Source organism: Linepithema humile, chromosome 1, assembly GCF_040581485.1.
Source record: "Linepithema humile isolate Giens D197 chromosome 1, Lhum_UNIL_v1.0, whole genome shotgun sequence".
NCBI lineage: Eukaryota > Metazoa > Arthropoda > Insecta > Hymenoptera > Formicidae > Linepithema > Linepithema humile.
This window is the reverse complement of record NC_090128.1, coordinates 39350232-39366357: the sequence shown is the minus strand read 5'-3', so window position 1 is coordinate 39366357 and position 16126 is coordinate 39350232. Positions and strand designations below refer to the sequence as shown.

The following is a 16126-nucleotide window of genomic DNA, read 5'->3' as shown; positions in this document are numbered from 1 at the left end:
GAATCACATTTTGCATTTAATTTTGTATTTAATTTTGTATTTTTTTCCCTGTACATGGATAGATCGCGAGGTCGCTCTACCAAAAGAAATAGTTCGCATGTTGTTGGGCGGCACTCGTATACGATTATTTAATTTTTAGATAATTTATTCAATTTTTATTTAATTTTTTGTTTAGTAATTTGGATTTTCCTTAAAACTTGTCAAATTGAGCCTGAAACGCGTGCGTTCTTTCTAATATCGTTTTTTATTTAAAAAAAAATTCGAACAGCGCAAATATAACTTGATGGATCTGAAATGTCATTGCTGAGAAATGCACCGCGCCGGTCTTATCTTTAATGCGCTTCTCCGGTTTTCCCTCCTCTGACGCAGCTGCGCACTGCTGCGAGACTACGCGCGCCCTTCTCGCTCTGGAAATATACAGAATGCTTTATGTGAAATAAACCGGTCGCATATCTTAGACTATTAGAGGGAGAAGGTAGACGTTGCACGACAGAGAATGTTCTGATTTCGAAGAGCGGCAAACCAAGTTCCTTCTTCGAATAGATTCTCCTTCCCTTTAGTATCTTTTCTCCTGCAATATAGTTCTAAGTCATGCAACCGATGTGCTTACGCGATATATCTTATGCATACCGTAACTGTATCTTCCCCGGATTATATCGCCTATGGCGAGAGCAACAACGGGAAATTGGAAGGATGCGCCCTCAAACGTGAAAAGTTATATCTGATGGAGCTCTGCACTGAAGGAAAATTGCGTATTAATCCGCTCGAAGGCTAATGCATCGTAACGCGATCTTATTACTTTTCCTTTCAAAGAGATAGGTCGCTCCGTCCGCTCCAACTTTTCCATCCATCGCTGTAACTATTATCTTTGTGGTAGCATGAAAAAGGACGATTATAATTTCTGCATCGTGGTTTTCGTTGCGCGAAAAATGTTGAAAGATTTCCCAATGTCGAACGCGATATTTGACGTCATTCAGCATATTTATATATTATTGTCGAATGTTTATTTTGAACTCTAACGCAAACGAGGACACAACATTCCTTTATTCTTCATCGCGATAATTGCATTCTGCGTTACTTCGACGCGCAAAACGTGTGCGTACGACGAACACAAAAACAAAAGCAAACTGTTCGACTGCTTCTACGCCTAGATTTCCGGTTGTTTCTACGCATCCATAAACCGTAATCCTGCGGAACGACGAAATTCCACGTATAAGCTGACGCGGTTCTCGAATGAACGACTCGTGAATCCGAAGAGATTATTACAAGGCTGAAGGCGGGCTTCGGGATTGTCGAGGTCGCGCAAACACTGAAAGTCTCCGGCGCTGCTGGTTAACCAACTCCTCATATCGAGCTTTATTTATATTTAACGCGCCCTCACGTGTTGCTGCTGTGCGTGCGATGAATAAAAATTTGCAAATAATATTCCACGCGGAGCATGTGTCGCTTTTCTTACCCAAGATTATACTGTACATTCACAAATCGACAGCGCACGGCAGCGGATACATGTTAACACACCGGGCATGGAATATAAATAAGTAAATAGTTATTCAAAAATTTTTCAATAATATAAAATTTATACAAACATAAATAAATATCATGTAACGTATAAATTGCATTGGCAGAAAATATAAATTTTGTTGATGACGTACATTTTCCAAGTTATTTTTTTTTTCATACTTAAATAACTGCCATTCTGTTTGCTTTACGGAAATGCTCTGGACATCATTAAAAGTTTATTAACACAAATATCCGAGTACTGTTGACGCCGACATTACTTATTAAAATGTCAATCTCATCTGACAGCTGGCTTGGAGAATGCGCAAAGTAAACGTGTATTACTCGAAATATATATGTATATCAATCTCTGGTTCTCTCTGAATACGACAGATTTCCAGCCCCGTTTAAACTATAGCGCATAGTTGCAAAGCGCCGCGGCGATCATCAATGACAGCTCTTCGATATATTACAGAGTGACAGCGATCCGGCGACTTGCTATCAATCTGTGACGAATCGGCGCGCTATTGGCAGCACGGACGAATCAGCTATCGGATTAAGCCGGACGCGATAATCCCCTTTATCCCCTCTCCCCTCCTCTTCCCGCGCGCCCTCTTGTTACAGGACACCCGGAGCAATTAGGTTCCTCATGGCTTTTAGCGGACCGCAGATATTCAGTGCCAAATCGGCGCGTCACTCATGCTGCCGCAAGCCCTTCGAGTACGGACGATTCCAAGCGAGCGGGCGTGCTTAAACCTCATTCCGTCGACGGCGTATGGCCGCAGAGGAGCTCCGGAATTATAGGAGTGGACGATCTCACGTTACGTGACCGACAGGGGTGGTTTTCAATTTTCCGTCTCGCTCGGGCGCGCAGCGCATGATCGTTAGCCCCGGCGGTCGTTTGCATTCGCGAACGTACAACGTGACCGATTTTACGCGCCGCTTAACGCCGCTGCGGGACGTAAATTGGCTTTCATCCTTAAACGCGAACCTCGTCACACCGCCGTCGTGATGTTGTAATAAACAGTTTGATCCCGCGCATACTAACGCTGCCTTGCACCGATAATCCATCGCCAGCTTCACTCGGGAAAATTACACTGCACGAATAATACAGTTAATAGGAACAAATATACATCGTTCTCCAAATATTATTATTGCGCTAGATGCTGAATAATATATACATCAAAATTGATAAGTCAAAATTACTGAAGATTAAAATAATAGAAACTAATACGTCTAATTGTCGCTTAACGCGGAAAATATTTTGATGTCGTAATGTTCACTATATTAAAAAAAAAAAAGCTTGTGGAAATGCGGCAAATGCGCGTCTTAAATGAAAAGTTTAGAGATTTGGTCGTAATTAGACTTCTTTCAAAGTATTTTTTTAATCTGCTTCGCACGTCAACTGGACTTTCAATGAAACTCTATTAACGACCAGCGCGATTTACCTATTCTTGCGAGCAGCAGCTATAACGAGGCGCAAATCTTAATGCAGTATAACGTGACGAGAAGTAAAGTGGATTTCCTGCTATATAAACGGATGACGTAAGATGTCGCGCGGCAAAGCCTGAGAAGGTTTCTAATTTCATTACTAAAAAATAGGACATCAAGCGTATATAAGAAGCTCATCTATCAAGGAAGCGGTTTAACACATCTGCCTTAGAGACTGCAGGCCACGATATTATTAACTCTCGTGATATTATCATTATAATAATGGCACGATGTACTTAAAAATTAAGAAAGAACGTTATATTTAATCGATATGAGCATTAATTCAATTCAAGAATGCGGAATTGCAATTAAGTCCTCGTTATGAAAGATTTGTAATGATAAAAGCAATCTTCTTTTTTTTTTAAATCCTTCACTCAAATGATACGATTCCCTTACAATCCAATCATCTTTATAGAACCCGCTCTGCTACCAAACTCCGAGCTATTTCGATTAAATGCGTTCAACGAACAGTCCGGATCTCCAGAAGTTTAAAGCTGAGCTGCCCGTATTATTAACGCAACGGAATGTGTACCACTACAGGGAACTCAATTACCAGTGGTATTAAATCTCGGCGCTATCATGTGATCGTCAATCATACCGTCATCAATTTCGGATACGCGCGTGCACAGGCTGTCATTTAAATGCTGTTACTCAGCGTAACGTTCACCCGACTGTACGTCGCGAGAGACATAAGTCTTCTGGTGACTATTGCGGCGTATGATTACTCGTGAAAGTGAAAGAAGTATCCAAATATAGCGGAGTGTTCATATTTGCGACTCCGTCAAACATCTTGTATTTTCATGCAACGTCAATCATTATACGCGAATCTCTACGGCGGTAAAATAGATGGGTGGCGAAAATAGCACGAATTCGGCGGCGGCGGTGCTTGTCAGTTTAGTCGCGTCGTCTATTGAAACGCATTATCGAACGTCCGCTTGGATGGAAGTCACAGGAACAGAGAGCTTAATTATTAGAATTACGGGAAGATCAGTGGCTTGTGAAAATTAAGGGAAATTTAATTGCCGGAGGCAGTTGGTAATGAAGGAGAAAACGATTACTTGCTGAGGCGAGCGTTCACACGCAATCGCATGCTGAGTCGTAGATCTGAAATAGATTATTATAATAATTACGGGAGTAATTATTTAAATATATTTCTATGACAACGTAAATCTGTAATGTTTCCAAGAATCAATTTATAACGAAAACACAATTTTTTATTGTTATTGATACGTTTTTTTATTTATATCTCAAAATATTTTTCGAGCACTACATATCATTGTGACACATTTTAATACCTTTATAAGAAATAATACATGTAATTATAAATTCAGTTTCTTCTTAATTTATGAATACAAGTAATTCTCTTAATTTTCTTTAAATAGCATTGTGCAAATTTCTTGTGCCGATGGTAAAATTAATTTCGCAGATTTAATATTTTATATATTTTTAAACATTATTATATTTGCGTGTCATACTAAATGTAATAATTTCGATTAGAGAGAGAGAGAGAGAGAGAGAGAGAGAGAGAGAAATTTGCAAGACAAAAACTAGCGAAATTTTTTATCACACACCAAGACAAAAACTAGTGAATTTTTTATCGTACACCTCGAAACTCTAGCGGTTTAATGATTAGCTAGCACGGTTATTCGCGTGCAATTAAATGAATTGGTCGAGGAAAGGTGCATCCTAGAAAATGGACTAACCAATTTTCATTGTTCTGGGTAACTGCGGAAAACGGGACTCGCCTCTCACTCGGGGTGAGAGACGGTACTTTTTTCGCTGAAAGCAGTGGCAACCAAGTTTCGCCGGTGGTAGTTACAGCAATTGGAAACCGAACCGATGGCCTGCGAAAACCATAGGAGACTTAATTACTCCGGCGGTGGCCGGAAACAAGGACGAAAACGATTATTCTCCGGAATCAATGATCCTACCGCCGAAGTCATCAATTTCACAGACACAGGGCAGGCACGGCGACACACAGTAATCGAAAATGTATCGACTTCGAACATTTGGTCCGCTGGAAAGCGGATTTATCTGGGCATGTAAATGGACTGGTTCAATCTCGCTCAAAGCACGGCCACACAATCTGCTGAAAAGATTATTCAATATAGCTTTGAGAGCGTCGAGGAACTCGTCTTTGGATTATCGAAATAAATCTCATCCATTTAAAGCAAATCGAAATGAAAAATAATATTGATAATGTGAGATTTAAGATTAAAAGTATTCAGATTTATTTATCTCCATGTCCTTGGAATCTTGGAAGTTGAGTTAATTGAGTTGAATTACGTACAGGCTCTCAACTGCTAAAATACGATCGAATTTAAACAAGCATTTTCTCAAGTGTGGAAAGAAATGAATATAACTCGTTGATAATTTATCATTCTCTAATTTCTTCATACAACTTTCGGCTATCTTTCTCTATTAAGTAAAGAAGGTAAACAATGAAAAATATACTTGAACGCACTTCCCTCAAGCTATTAAGATAAAATGTAGCATCATTTATTATCCGACTAAAAATCCTCGTTATAATAGCACGTTATAGCTAAATTTACTCGCCGTAATTAATGGGCGAGCGTCACATTATCAATACAGAGTTCAATAACATAGTAGATTCAGCGTTTCGCGTCAGCATGTAGATTCAGCATTTTTCGAGCCTCGCCGTGAGAAGGTGAAACCCTCCCCAAGACCGTAAAATATCGAATGATTAATAAAAAAAAAGTTTCTCTTCACACAGCGTCTTGATCTTAACGAGCAAAAACGTGTCTTCGTTATCGCGCGGCGGTTAGTAACGACGAGGCAACGCGATCCATGTAACTCAACCTTAAGGACCAACCCCGCCGCTGACACTCTCCTCTTCAAGACGATGAGATTTATTTCGCCGCGCGGCGGAAAAGAGAAATCCGAGAAAAGCAAATTTGTAATCTCTGATTACGCAAAGTGAGTCATTTTAATTGACAGTTGAGAACGCGAGCGTGAAAGGAGAGACGCGCGCCACACTAGCCATTTTTTTCTGTACGGCTAATTCAGTTAAGGAGATAATTAACGGCCATTCAAAATTCTGAAAAAAAACACTTTATAATCCGCTTTATAATCGAAATAAAGAACTTTTTAATTAACGCCCGTGTCATTAAAGGTAACAATTCCGAGCACGATGCGCGCGTTACAAATGAGACAAATTCTCGCTCGTTTCGAACGAAATTGCATTCGGATGAACGAGTATTACGGTCCTTTAATCAGCCGGCAAAAACTGTTTACTGTTACAATATTCGCAATTAATAAATGCATGTAAATTAAATTTTATTTACAATTGTCAATATAATACCTCATCGCGCTCTCGATCCATAATTGATTGGTGATTAAAAATATCCGATTGAAAAATACTGTACACGATTTAGATGATTATGCAAATATAGAAACATTATTAACGCGTGAAAATATACAGGATGTCCCAAACTAAATCGGGTGTTAATCATCCGTTAATAGCAGATTCTTGAGGTAATTTAGAGACTCGCGTAAAGATACACGGTTGGTCTTGCGCTACGCGTGAACTTGGCGCGAGACACTACCGTGTCTCTTGATAAAAATCTCACATTTTGCTCAGATTTTTGTCTCCAAATGACTTTAAGGATCTGTTATTAACGGATGATATGGTTAGTTCGGGACACTCTGTATAACGAAAAATATGCGTGTCTCAATTACATGACGCTGCGGTCGCAAACAGTGTTTGATTAAAAATACAAGTCGGTATGCGGCTGGTCCAATTACATCTGCAGAGCCAATCCTATAAATTGATATTATTAGTTAACTTCTCTACTGGTGGAAAACAAAAATCTGTTTTATTACAAAACAAATATCGGCGCCGTCACACAGTTCTCGCGAACTGAACAAGATTTCCGAGCATATTTTGCAATTATCTCACTATTGCCCTAACGATCGAAAACAAGTTTGATTGATTATCGCGCGCTCTCGCGTGATTGAAGAACAAATTTGTGGCATGTTTATTTGTTCGTAATACTACACAATAAATACCAGTATTCCGCATACGCGAGACAAAACAATGCTAAAATTGTTTTACGCATGTTTTACTTGCTGATTGATTTGCTCCGTTAATTGTATAGAAAACAGAATTATATTTCTGCATTTTCCGTTATGACATGTGTTAAGTGAAATTTATCGCTTAAAAGCTGATAATTATATAATCGCAAAAATTGCCAAATTGTAAATATGTTGTAATAAAATTAGATTACATTGGCATTTGTACAAGATAGTTTACAGAAAAACAGTCATTCAAAATTATCAAATTATCTACACATTTGCATTTATGTTACATATATTAGGATAAAGCGTGAATTATCGACGCTATCAAAACTCGAATTTTTTTTGCATGAAAGTGCAAAAGTGATGTCTGAGCGGTAACGTATATTTTACGAGGAAAGTGGCGAACCTCGAAGTACGCCTTCCAACAGGAATAATGATCGCGCGCGCAATCGATAATCGCCACCCGTCATAAATCGTACGTTAGTTCTGGCGCCGTGCTCGACGAAGCACGCGCACGGAACTGCAGACCAGCGCTCCAGTTTCTCGTCGAAACATCCCGAGCGTTCGCGTTTAATTAGAAGAAATGAAAAGTGCCGTAAGGACTGTAAGGGCGCACGAGTTCACACCGTCGCAAATGAACCCTTATCTCCGACCCTGTCGACTGAAAACACAGCTCGCTTTCGTGTCATTCGCGTTCTCGCTCTCATCCACTTGTGATGCATTCATCGGTACCCATTTCTATTATACGTCTCTCGTGAATGCTGCTCAAATATCTACTCGACGACTAAAGTTGGTAAATCGGTGCAGTTAAACACGTAATTGGTGATAATTGATTGAAGAATTTTACTATTTTGCATGAAAAAATTCACTTATGGTTTCGGCTTTATTGAAATGACTGCAGTTACTACCCGAGTCGAAATTTAGCACCTATATTGAACCTTAATCTTTTATTTTGAGGTAGGCATAAGAGAGTCAAAGTAGATGTTATGCATTGTATCGTATGTATATAATAGCACCTACTTTGGCGCTACAATATGTCCGAAATTTCCTTTTTTCCTGCTAAAGCTTCAAAGTAGGGTTTAGTTAAAACCCTCCGTTGACCCGCTTTAGACCCTGAAAATATATAGATTCCTTTTTGCCAGCACTACTTTTATGATATTATCAAGAAATTCTAATGATTGCAAATGTCCACAATAAAGAAAAATACTGACTATAATTTTGATTAACGATAATTTTTAATAGCATACAATTTAAAAATATCATCAATCAATACCATTTAGTTGAATTTTATTATCTTTTGAAAATTTGTAATTATTAGAAATTTCTTGATAATATCAAAATATAATATCAAAATTTAACTATTGAGTATTAATTTCTAATATTTTTAAAAATTCTATGTTATTAAAAATTGTCATCAATTAAAATTATATAGTTAGTAATTTTTTTTATTATTGTGAAGATTTTTGCAATCATTAGAATTTCTTGATAATATCATAAAACTAGTGCTGAAAATCCATATACCTTTGTGATTATATTAAAAATATTAAATTAAGATATTAAATATAAAATAAGATATTAAAAACATTACATAATATTTATTGAATTAAATATTATTTATTAAGTATATGTAATACATATAGTTAAGAGTATATTATTAAGTATAGTTAACATGCGTTAAAACAAGTTCAGACAGAAATATTTATACAGAAAAAGGTCCAAATTAAGACTGAAACGTTTGATAATATTGTATCACTTAATAAAGCAATAATCAAAATACAACCACATTATGCATATTGCTCGTATAGTTTTTCATTCTTATTTGAATTTTAACGAGTACATCTAAAATAGTTAACATTTAATAAAAAAATTAATTTAAAAAAATTTTTTTGCGCTGAATCTTTTTCAGATATCATATCACTATTTTGAAGAAGGAAACGGAAAGGTATCAATATTAATGAAAGTTGGAAATGCAACGAATTAAATATTTTTCTTTATGATTAAACATTATAATAACTTTTATAGGTCGGATTTATCTAGTATATATATATATACTAGATAAAAGTTCGAGGTTTAATGGAGGAGTTCTCGCAGTAATACAATCTATTTTGTGAGGCTCTATAGGTTTAAAGTAGTATTTCAACATCAAATTATAGGAGATCAAGTTTTAAAAGAGGAGTTCTAGGTTCTAATTCCGTAAAAATAGGTTCATATAGGCTGTATGAGCATTAAAAGAGACGCTAAATTTCGACTCGGGTAGTCACGAAATTTAACTGTATATCGTTGGAAAATATTATAATTGTAAAATACATGTACTAAAACTTTTATCATTTTGTTGAACAAGACAAAAATAGAAGCAGAAGTCAAGAAAAGTGTTAAAAGAAATAGAAAGAAAAGTAGATAGAAAATGTTTATATGTATGGAAGGAAGATACATTCGTTCTTCTACCTTCGAGTCCAGTATGCCGGTTTTGACCGTATTCGAATTATTGATTTAATAATAGCGGCTTGCGGGCTCATAATGCGGAGCGATCGAAGCGTAATTTACTGTTTGCCGAATAAAAAGCTTTCGGGTTTGCGCGATTCCTCACGTTCCGCACAACAGGAAAATCCTTTTGCAATAAAGAAAAGGGGTGGGCCACGTGATCCCGAGTTTCAGCCATCCGCGGAAGTAAAAGTCAATCTCACTGTCTGCCGTTGCTGCCGCTCGTAAATCCCCGTAGAATCGAAACGCGAAGCTAGCGGGACGTGGCAGGAGATGCTCCGTGGAGAACAACTACAATTCCAAGGAGGTGATTCCCTTGAAAAGGAGGCCGTGTAAATAATGGTCGAACACTCCGGCGCAGGGAATCAGTCCTCTTATGAGCCCGCTGGGATATCATTCCGCTGCGACCGATCTCACTGCTTTGAGCATCAACATATTCATACTGTCATCCGTGCAGATTTAGTCCGCACTCATAACGCGACGCTCAAAATCATATTTTTATAGACTGTCGCGCTTTATCGCATCTTTCTAATTCCCTTTCTTTAGCTCAATCTTTGTTCAACAAAAATGTGTAAAATTTTACACTGATAAAATGTTTTGATAATTGCAGTCTTAAATAAAAACTAATCCCTTGAAACTATTGATTCCAATCACGAAAAATTTTCACAGTATCAAGCTACCAAAAAAAAATACATGTACACACACTTTTATCACAAGTCACCTTTCGAGTATCGAAGTGTGACTTTAACAATTGAACGAAAACTCCCGGTTCCCACCCTCATCCTTCTCCTGTTTTTCCCATTCACGATAAACTGGTACTTATGGAAAGAAACAATAGGCCAGTTAGCCTATTGATCGAACTCAGCTTTTGTCGAGCCATCGACATGAAAAATGGGCGTTGGCTGTTGCATGACAAGTATCACCACTTGAGATGGGATACGTGAGGCTTGCATCCGAGGTTGATTATCGATCGAATTTCGAGCGTTGCGCTTTCGAATACCGCGATCGCTTCAGCGATTTCTAAAGCCCGCGTTCGTTATTCCTCACGCTATCTTCGCCAGCAATCCGACCGGTCGACGTAATTGTTTCATAAATTCTATAAACGAACGAGTTCGTTGCACGTACCACCACAATAATTACTATTTACGTCCCGGTACGGGATTTTCCCAGTCAGTGAAAAGTTACGAGCGCGGCAGCCGTGCGCGGTGGTTTTGAGTGAATCATAAACAATGTAGTTAGACCGTCCATTATACACCCAATAAACGATTTCCCATTTGCATTATTAAATCCGCGTCAAACGAAAAGAAGATTACAGACGGTAAAAAAACGTTTAAAATCACCGAAAGGCATTAAAATATTATAAAATATGTAAAGTTCTATTACGATTTCTGATGAAACAACAGTGTGAAACGCGAAAACGGTAACGATATATGTATCTTATCAAGAATAAATGATCATTTGACAGTTATCGTATTTTTTCAAAAATATCTTTTCCACAAATGTCAAACGTTTTTATTTTAAACAACAGATTACAATCACCGCGAATGGCACTTGACGTCTGAAAAAAATATTAATAATATAAAACAAGACATTAACGTCGTATCCATTTCTTAAGAAGCCAATTCGAGCGCAACAAAGTGGTTCAAAAAGATTGGCAAAGACGATGGCGCTAGATTCGGAAGTTTTCTTGACACTAAGCACTTATTGCGCATCCACGCAAGTACCAAGTGCATTCTTTGTGTCATAATGATATCAAAGTTGTAGCATGAATCCTGCTTCGATAATGCGGGACAGTAGGCGCCCAACCGATAACAAATTAATTATGGTTTAGACAGAAGCACGCGTATTAATCGATAGAGATCCGCGATCGAGGCAATTACTGCCGAAATTCGGATCGAGTCGTTGGTATGTAACTCGGATGTAATAACCGGCAGAGACAATGCGAGGTAGGGAGACAATCAACGTAATTCTAACACATCGATCGGCTGGGAAGTACGTTCTCCACCCCCTCCCCCTCCCCCTCGCCCCTTTCCTTGTACATGTGTGTGCGCGCGTATGTTTAGTTTCGAGCATTCCTCGTCGAGACACGATTGATTACTGACGATCAGATTATGGCAATTAATAGCTCGAGTGCCATGGATCCCTTCGCTTGTAAATTAGTTCCGTTTCCGGCAGAGGAACTCTCGGAATTCAACTTATCACCGCAAGTACGCGGGACGCCCGTTATCGGTCATCTACTACATAATCCATATTCCACACAGACACGTTACAAACGAATGTCTTTCCAGATAAGTGCGTGACTCCGCATATGAAATGAGAACGACGAGATTGATATTCGATCACGAGACGTTGTTTTTGACGACAATCTCGAAGTGATGAAAATTTATTTCGCGCAACAAATCCCCATTATCCGAAAATTTATTGTGTATCATTACCCGAGTCGAAATTTAGCGTCTCTTTTAATGCTCATACAGCCTATATGAACCTATTTTTACGGAATTAGAACCTAGAACTCCTCTTTTAAAACTTGATCTCCTATAATTTGACGGTCAAATACTACTTTAAACCTATAGAGCCTCACAAAATAGATTGTATTACTGCGAGAACTCCTCCATTAAACCTTGAACTTTTATCTAGTATATAATATTGTTAGTTTTTGAAGAAAATCTTATCTCTCTAAAACCACTTTTCTCTAAGAGTCGAAAAAATTAATAAAATGCATATAAATAATAATAAATTAAAGATTTTCATTACATGCTCTAATTATTAATATAAAAAGAAATAAATGCAATATTTTTTTATTCAAGTTCTTTTTTATTAATAGGCAAAGCAACAAATGCTTGCTCTTTTAATTTTACATAAATACAAGTTGTTATCAGTGCTTCAACTGAAATAGCTTTCACGATATTTGTTGCGTGACATTTGTGTAAAAATGACTCACTTGTATATATAAAATGATCACCTTGCGCAACAAATACTTCATCGCTAACAAATTCTCGAATAATTACATAATGTTGACTATCGCATTCACATACAGCTCGCATACAATTACAATTTAACAGCTTGATAAAACAGTATATGGATGCAAACTTTATTTGATTATTATCCAGATACTGTGCAACAGAAGAGTGCGTTTGTAAATTGTCTTTATACATTTCAGATATATATAGATAATTTTCTTTTAAAAGTCTAAAATATTGCCATATTGAAATGTTATTAATTACTAAGCCAGTACGTTGAATTGCATTAAAAATATAATCTGGTACTTCTTCCACAATTTTATAAACACCTACGCTATAACAATGTTCGTGTATTTGTTCTATTATTTTTACTTGTCTTTTTTTTCGCAAACAAAAATCTCGAATATTACCATGAGGTAGTGACTCTATAAAACGTACCATTTTTATATATTGATATTGTGATTGTGCTATTTGGCTATCAATGTGGCTTGTTCCATGTATTAATTTTAACAGCTTTCCATTTAAGCTCTCATATTCATAGCATGTGTTGGCCCACAACGGTCCAAGATTCTTTACACAATCTGGTAAATGCAATAGTTGATGTAAGTTAATAGAACAAAATTCAATACCATATAAAAATTGAAATTCTCTTACGAATCTATGTAATAAGTCTCGTGCTATTTCTATCATATGGTTAGTAATCGAGTCTGAACTTAAAATAGCTAATGCTACTATCAATCTTAAAAAATGTTCAAAATAATCTAAACGCATGATTCCTTCAAAGATAGGTATAGAATAATAGAAACAAAACATCTTTAGCTCTAACGCTTTCCAATGAATCAAATCTGCAACTGAACGTGGCATACGATGAATAAATTTTGGTGGTTTGATAGCTATTAATCGACTATTTACTTCATTAATAACAGCGTGCAATGAAAAAACACAATTCTTATACTTAGCATCAGATACTAATGTTAAAATTTTTTTAATGGTACCACCATCAGCACAGTGCATACGATCTATACCTATACCTTTAATGAAATCTGGCATAATTTTTGAAAAAGCACTATAGCCTTTTACTCCCATAATTGGGTGATCTGGCGTCGCTAAATTCGCATATTCAATAGTTTGTTCTGAGGTTCGTAATTCTATTTGATTTTCATATGGATATACATGAAGGAAACCTTTTGAGATTGGAACTCTTTGACCTTTACATAAACATGATGGACAACCAAAATCGCCGTTGAATTGAATAAAATTTAAACATTCGCTTTTTGCGGGAAGATCACATATTCCCATTAGAGTTACTCCTCTAACAATAATGTTGTTGTTGTTAGGAAGATTAATTTCGATTCCATTAGCAATTTCTTCTAATTCTGGTCGAAACTTGTAAATAAAAGAATTCATGTGTGGTTTTTTATCGTCAAACCAGTAACCTAAAAGTAGAGTATTTTCTCTTTTTTTACGTTCGTTAAATGATAATTCATTAATTGTTAAGTATACAGGCCATAAACTAATTTTTGATGACTTAAACACTGGTATACCATCAGTATACCAACTAAAAGAAATATTGTGAGGATTAGACAAGAAACCATTATTAATCCATGCTTGATATAATTGTCCATCATAAATATCTGTGATAACATCGGGAGAAGGTATTGGTTTTTGAAATCGCCATTGAAGTTTTTCATAAAAACCATTCCTCATGTACATTTCTTTCAGCTGATTCACAATAGGTAATTGAGCAAAATAAGAATTTTTTTTTTCTCGGGCATGATGGACACTCATCATACAATGTTCTTAATTCTCGAGTACAAAAGTTACAGTAATAATTTTTAATAATATTAGTTTCACTAAGATGAAAATATTTTCGAAATTTATACAAACTATTTTTTTTTTAAATTTTCCTGTAAGCAATGCAATTGTAGAGCCAAAATAATATCTTCTATGCATGTCATTGTCAGATTATGGTGTAAAAGAAGAGTTAAAATTATTAACATGCTTCCTCTAACAGTTATTCCGGCACCACGATATAACGGTTGATCATCATTTCCGATATCGTTATTATAGAGTATCTGTTCTTCGTCATCTTGTTCTTCATTACTTGAATCACTATATTCTTCGTCACTTTCTTCACTTATATAAAAATTTTCTTGTTCTATTCGATTGCGCTCTTCTTCATTTTCTAAATAATCTGCGTAATCATTATCGCTACTCTCGTTGCTGCTTTCTAAAGTTGCGTTGTTTAGATTTTGATCACACAATTGATTGCTATAAGAAATTAAATTTTTTAAGTCATAAAAATTTATTACAATGTACATGATCAAATAATACAATAGCAAAAAATTAATTATTACATGAAATCAAAAATAAAATAATAAAAATACTTTACTAAGCTATTAAAATTCTTATTGTGTTTACAAAACGTTTTGTTTTAATGTTAACAAAACTTCAATAGATTCAACAAATTTTTCTTACTGGCTACACAATAAAAAAATTTTTTCCGTATATTACTTTAGTTACATAATATTTGCATGTCTCAATGAGAATATAAAAGCATATTTTATTCAACCATAATTTTTTATTGCAAACTTTATAATAATAACTAAATTAAAAAAATAACTTACCAATTTAGATTATCCACATTTTCATCGTTAATGTTATAAAAAATTTTGTTGAGTCGATTACGTTGTTGTCTTATACCCACTTCTTGCAGCGATTTATACGACATATTGTTTAAATATGTATTTTTTAATAATACAACAATAGTGCCAGTCTGTTTTTGCACTAAATAAGCACAAAATATATCAAGAGACACGGTAGTGTCTCGCGCCAAATTCACGCGTAGCGCAAGACCGACCGTGTCTCTTTATAAGATATACAGTGAAATGTGTGCCACGTTAGGTTAGGAGACTGCGCGGCGTGCCCCCGCAACAGACTTTGTGCGCGTGGAAGAAGAAGATTCCCCGAACGCGGCGTTGTAGATATTCTCATTTGCCGCCTTTTTCGACCCATTCTTTTCTGGCAGTTTTGCCATTGAACATTTTTGATAGATCCTGCGCGAAAATGTGACCGAAATTTTTGGTTAGTTATTCATATTTATAGTGGTTTAATAAGAGTTGATTTATATGAACGTTTTATTTATACGCGAACTGTGCAAATGCGCGCGCGTATAGAAACATGCCCTAGCCTAAAGTGACGCAATCACGGTGAACCGGTGAGCTTTAGCAATTGCTGTGCAAGTCTCGTAATACTAAGTGTTTGTAGTGTGTTTATCAATACATAATTCACTGTTTTGTTAATAAAGTGCAATGCCACGTCCAAAGAAACAGTTTGCGCTTATCTGGTGGCTTTCCAGTGGCCAAACAGATGTCGTGTCTTTATCAATTATTCCAAAAAAATTTCGACAAGTCAATGCAATCGCCACACTTGTTTGGAAAGATTTTAAGACAAAAGCAGAAACAAAGGAAGAAGCCAAAGTGATTGCTATAAACAGTAAGTATTTATTATTTTGTTTAATTAAACTTTTTTGGTTATGTAATTGTGTTCTTGCTATTTAACCTCCCGCACTGCAATCTTTGAAAATCCAGGCGAAATTTTCATCGTCATTGTTTAATTTCTTTTATTTTTTTCTTTTATTAAAAAACGACTTAAACATT

The 16126-nt window shown here is 36.2% G+C and overlaps 2 protein-coding genes across 2 annotated transcripts in view; both read right to left on the bottom strand.

Annotated features, from left to right (window-relative positions):
- Nucleotides 1-16126, bottom strand: part of LOC105677984 (nicotinic acetylcholine receptor alpha1) — a 174353-nt gene that overhangs the window by 85188 nt on the left and 73039 nt on the right. The gene's annotated exons all lie outside the window — the stretch shown is intronic.
- Nucleotides 12095-15647, bottom strand: LOC136997140 (uncharacterized). Its single transcript, XM_067347535.1, has 2 exons — nt 15095-15647; nt 12095-14738 (listed from the first exon to the last, which is right to left on the bottom strand). Exon 2 carries the CDS (start codon nt 14256-14258, stop codon nt 12306-12308), a length of 1953 nt encoding a protein of 650 aa, XP_067203636.1. The 5' UTR covers nt 14259-14738; nt 15095-15647; the 3' UTR covers nt 12095-12305.

Excerpts from the sequence above, each read along its gene's own strand:
- LOC136997140 (XM_067347535.1), bottom strand. The coding sequence starts at position 14,258 with ATGATGAGTGTCCATCATGCCCGAGAAAAAAAAAATTCTTATTTTGCT.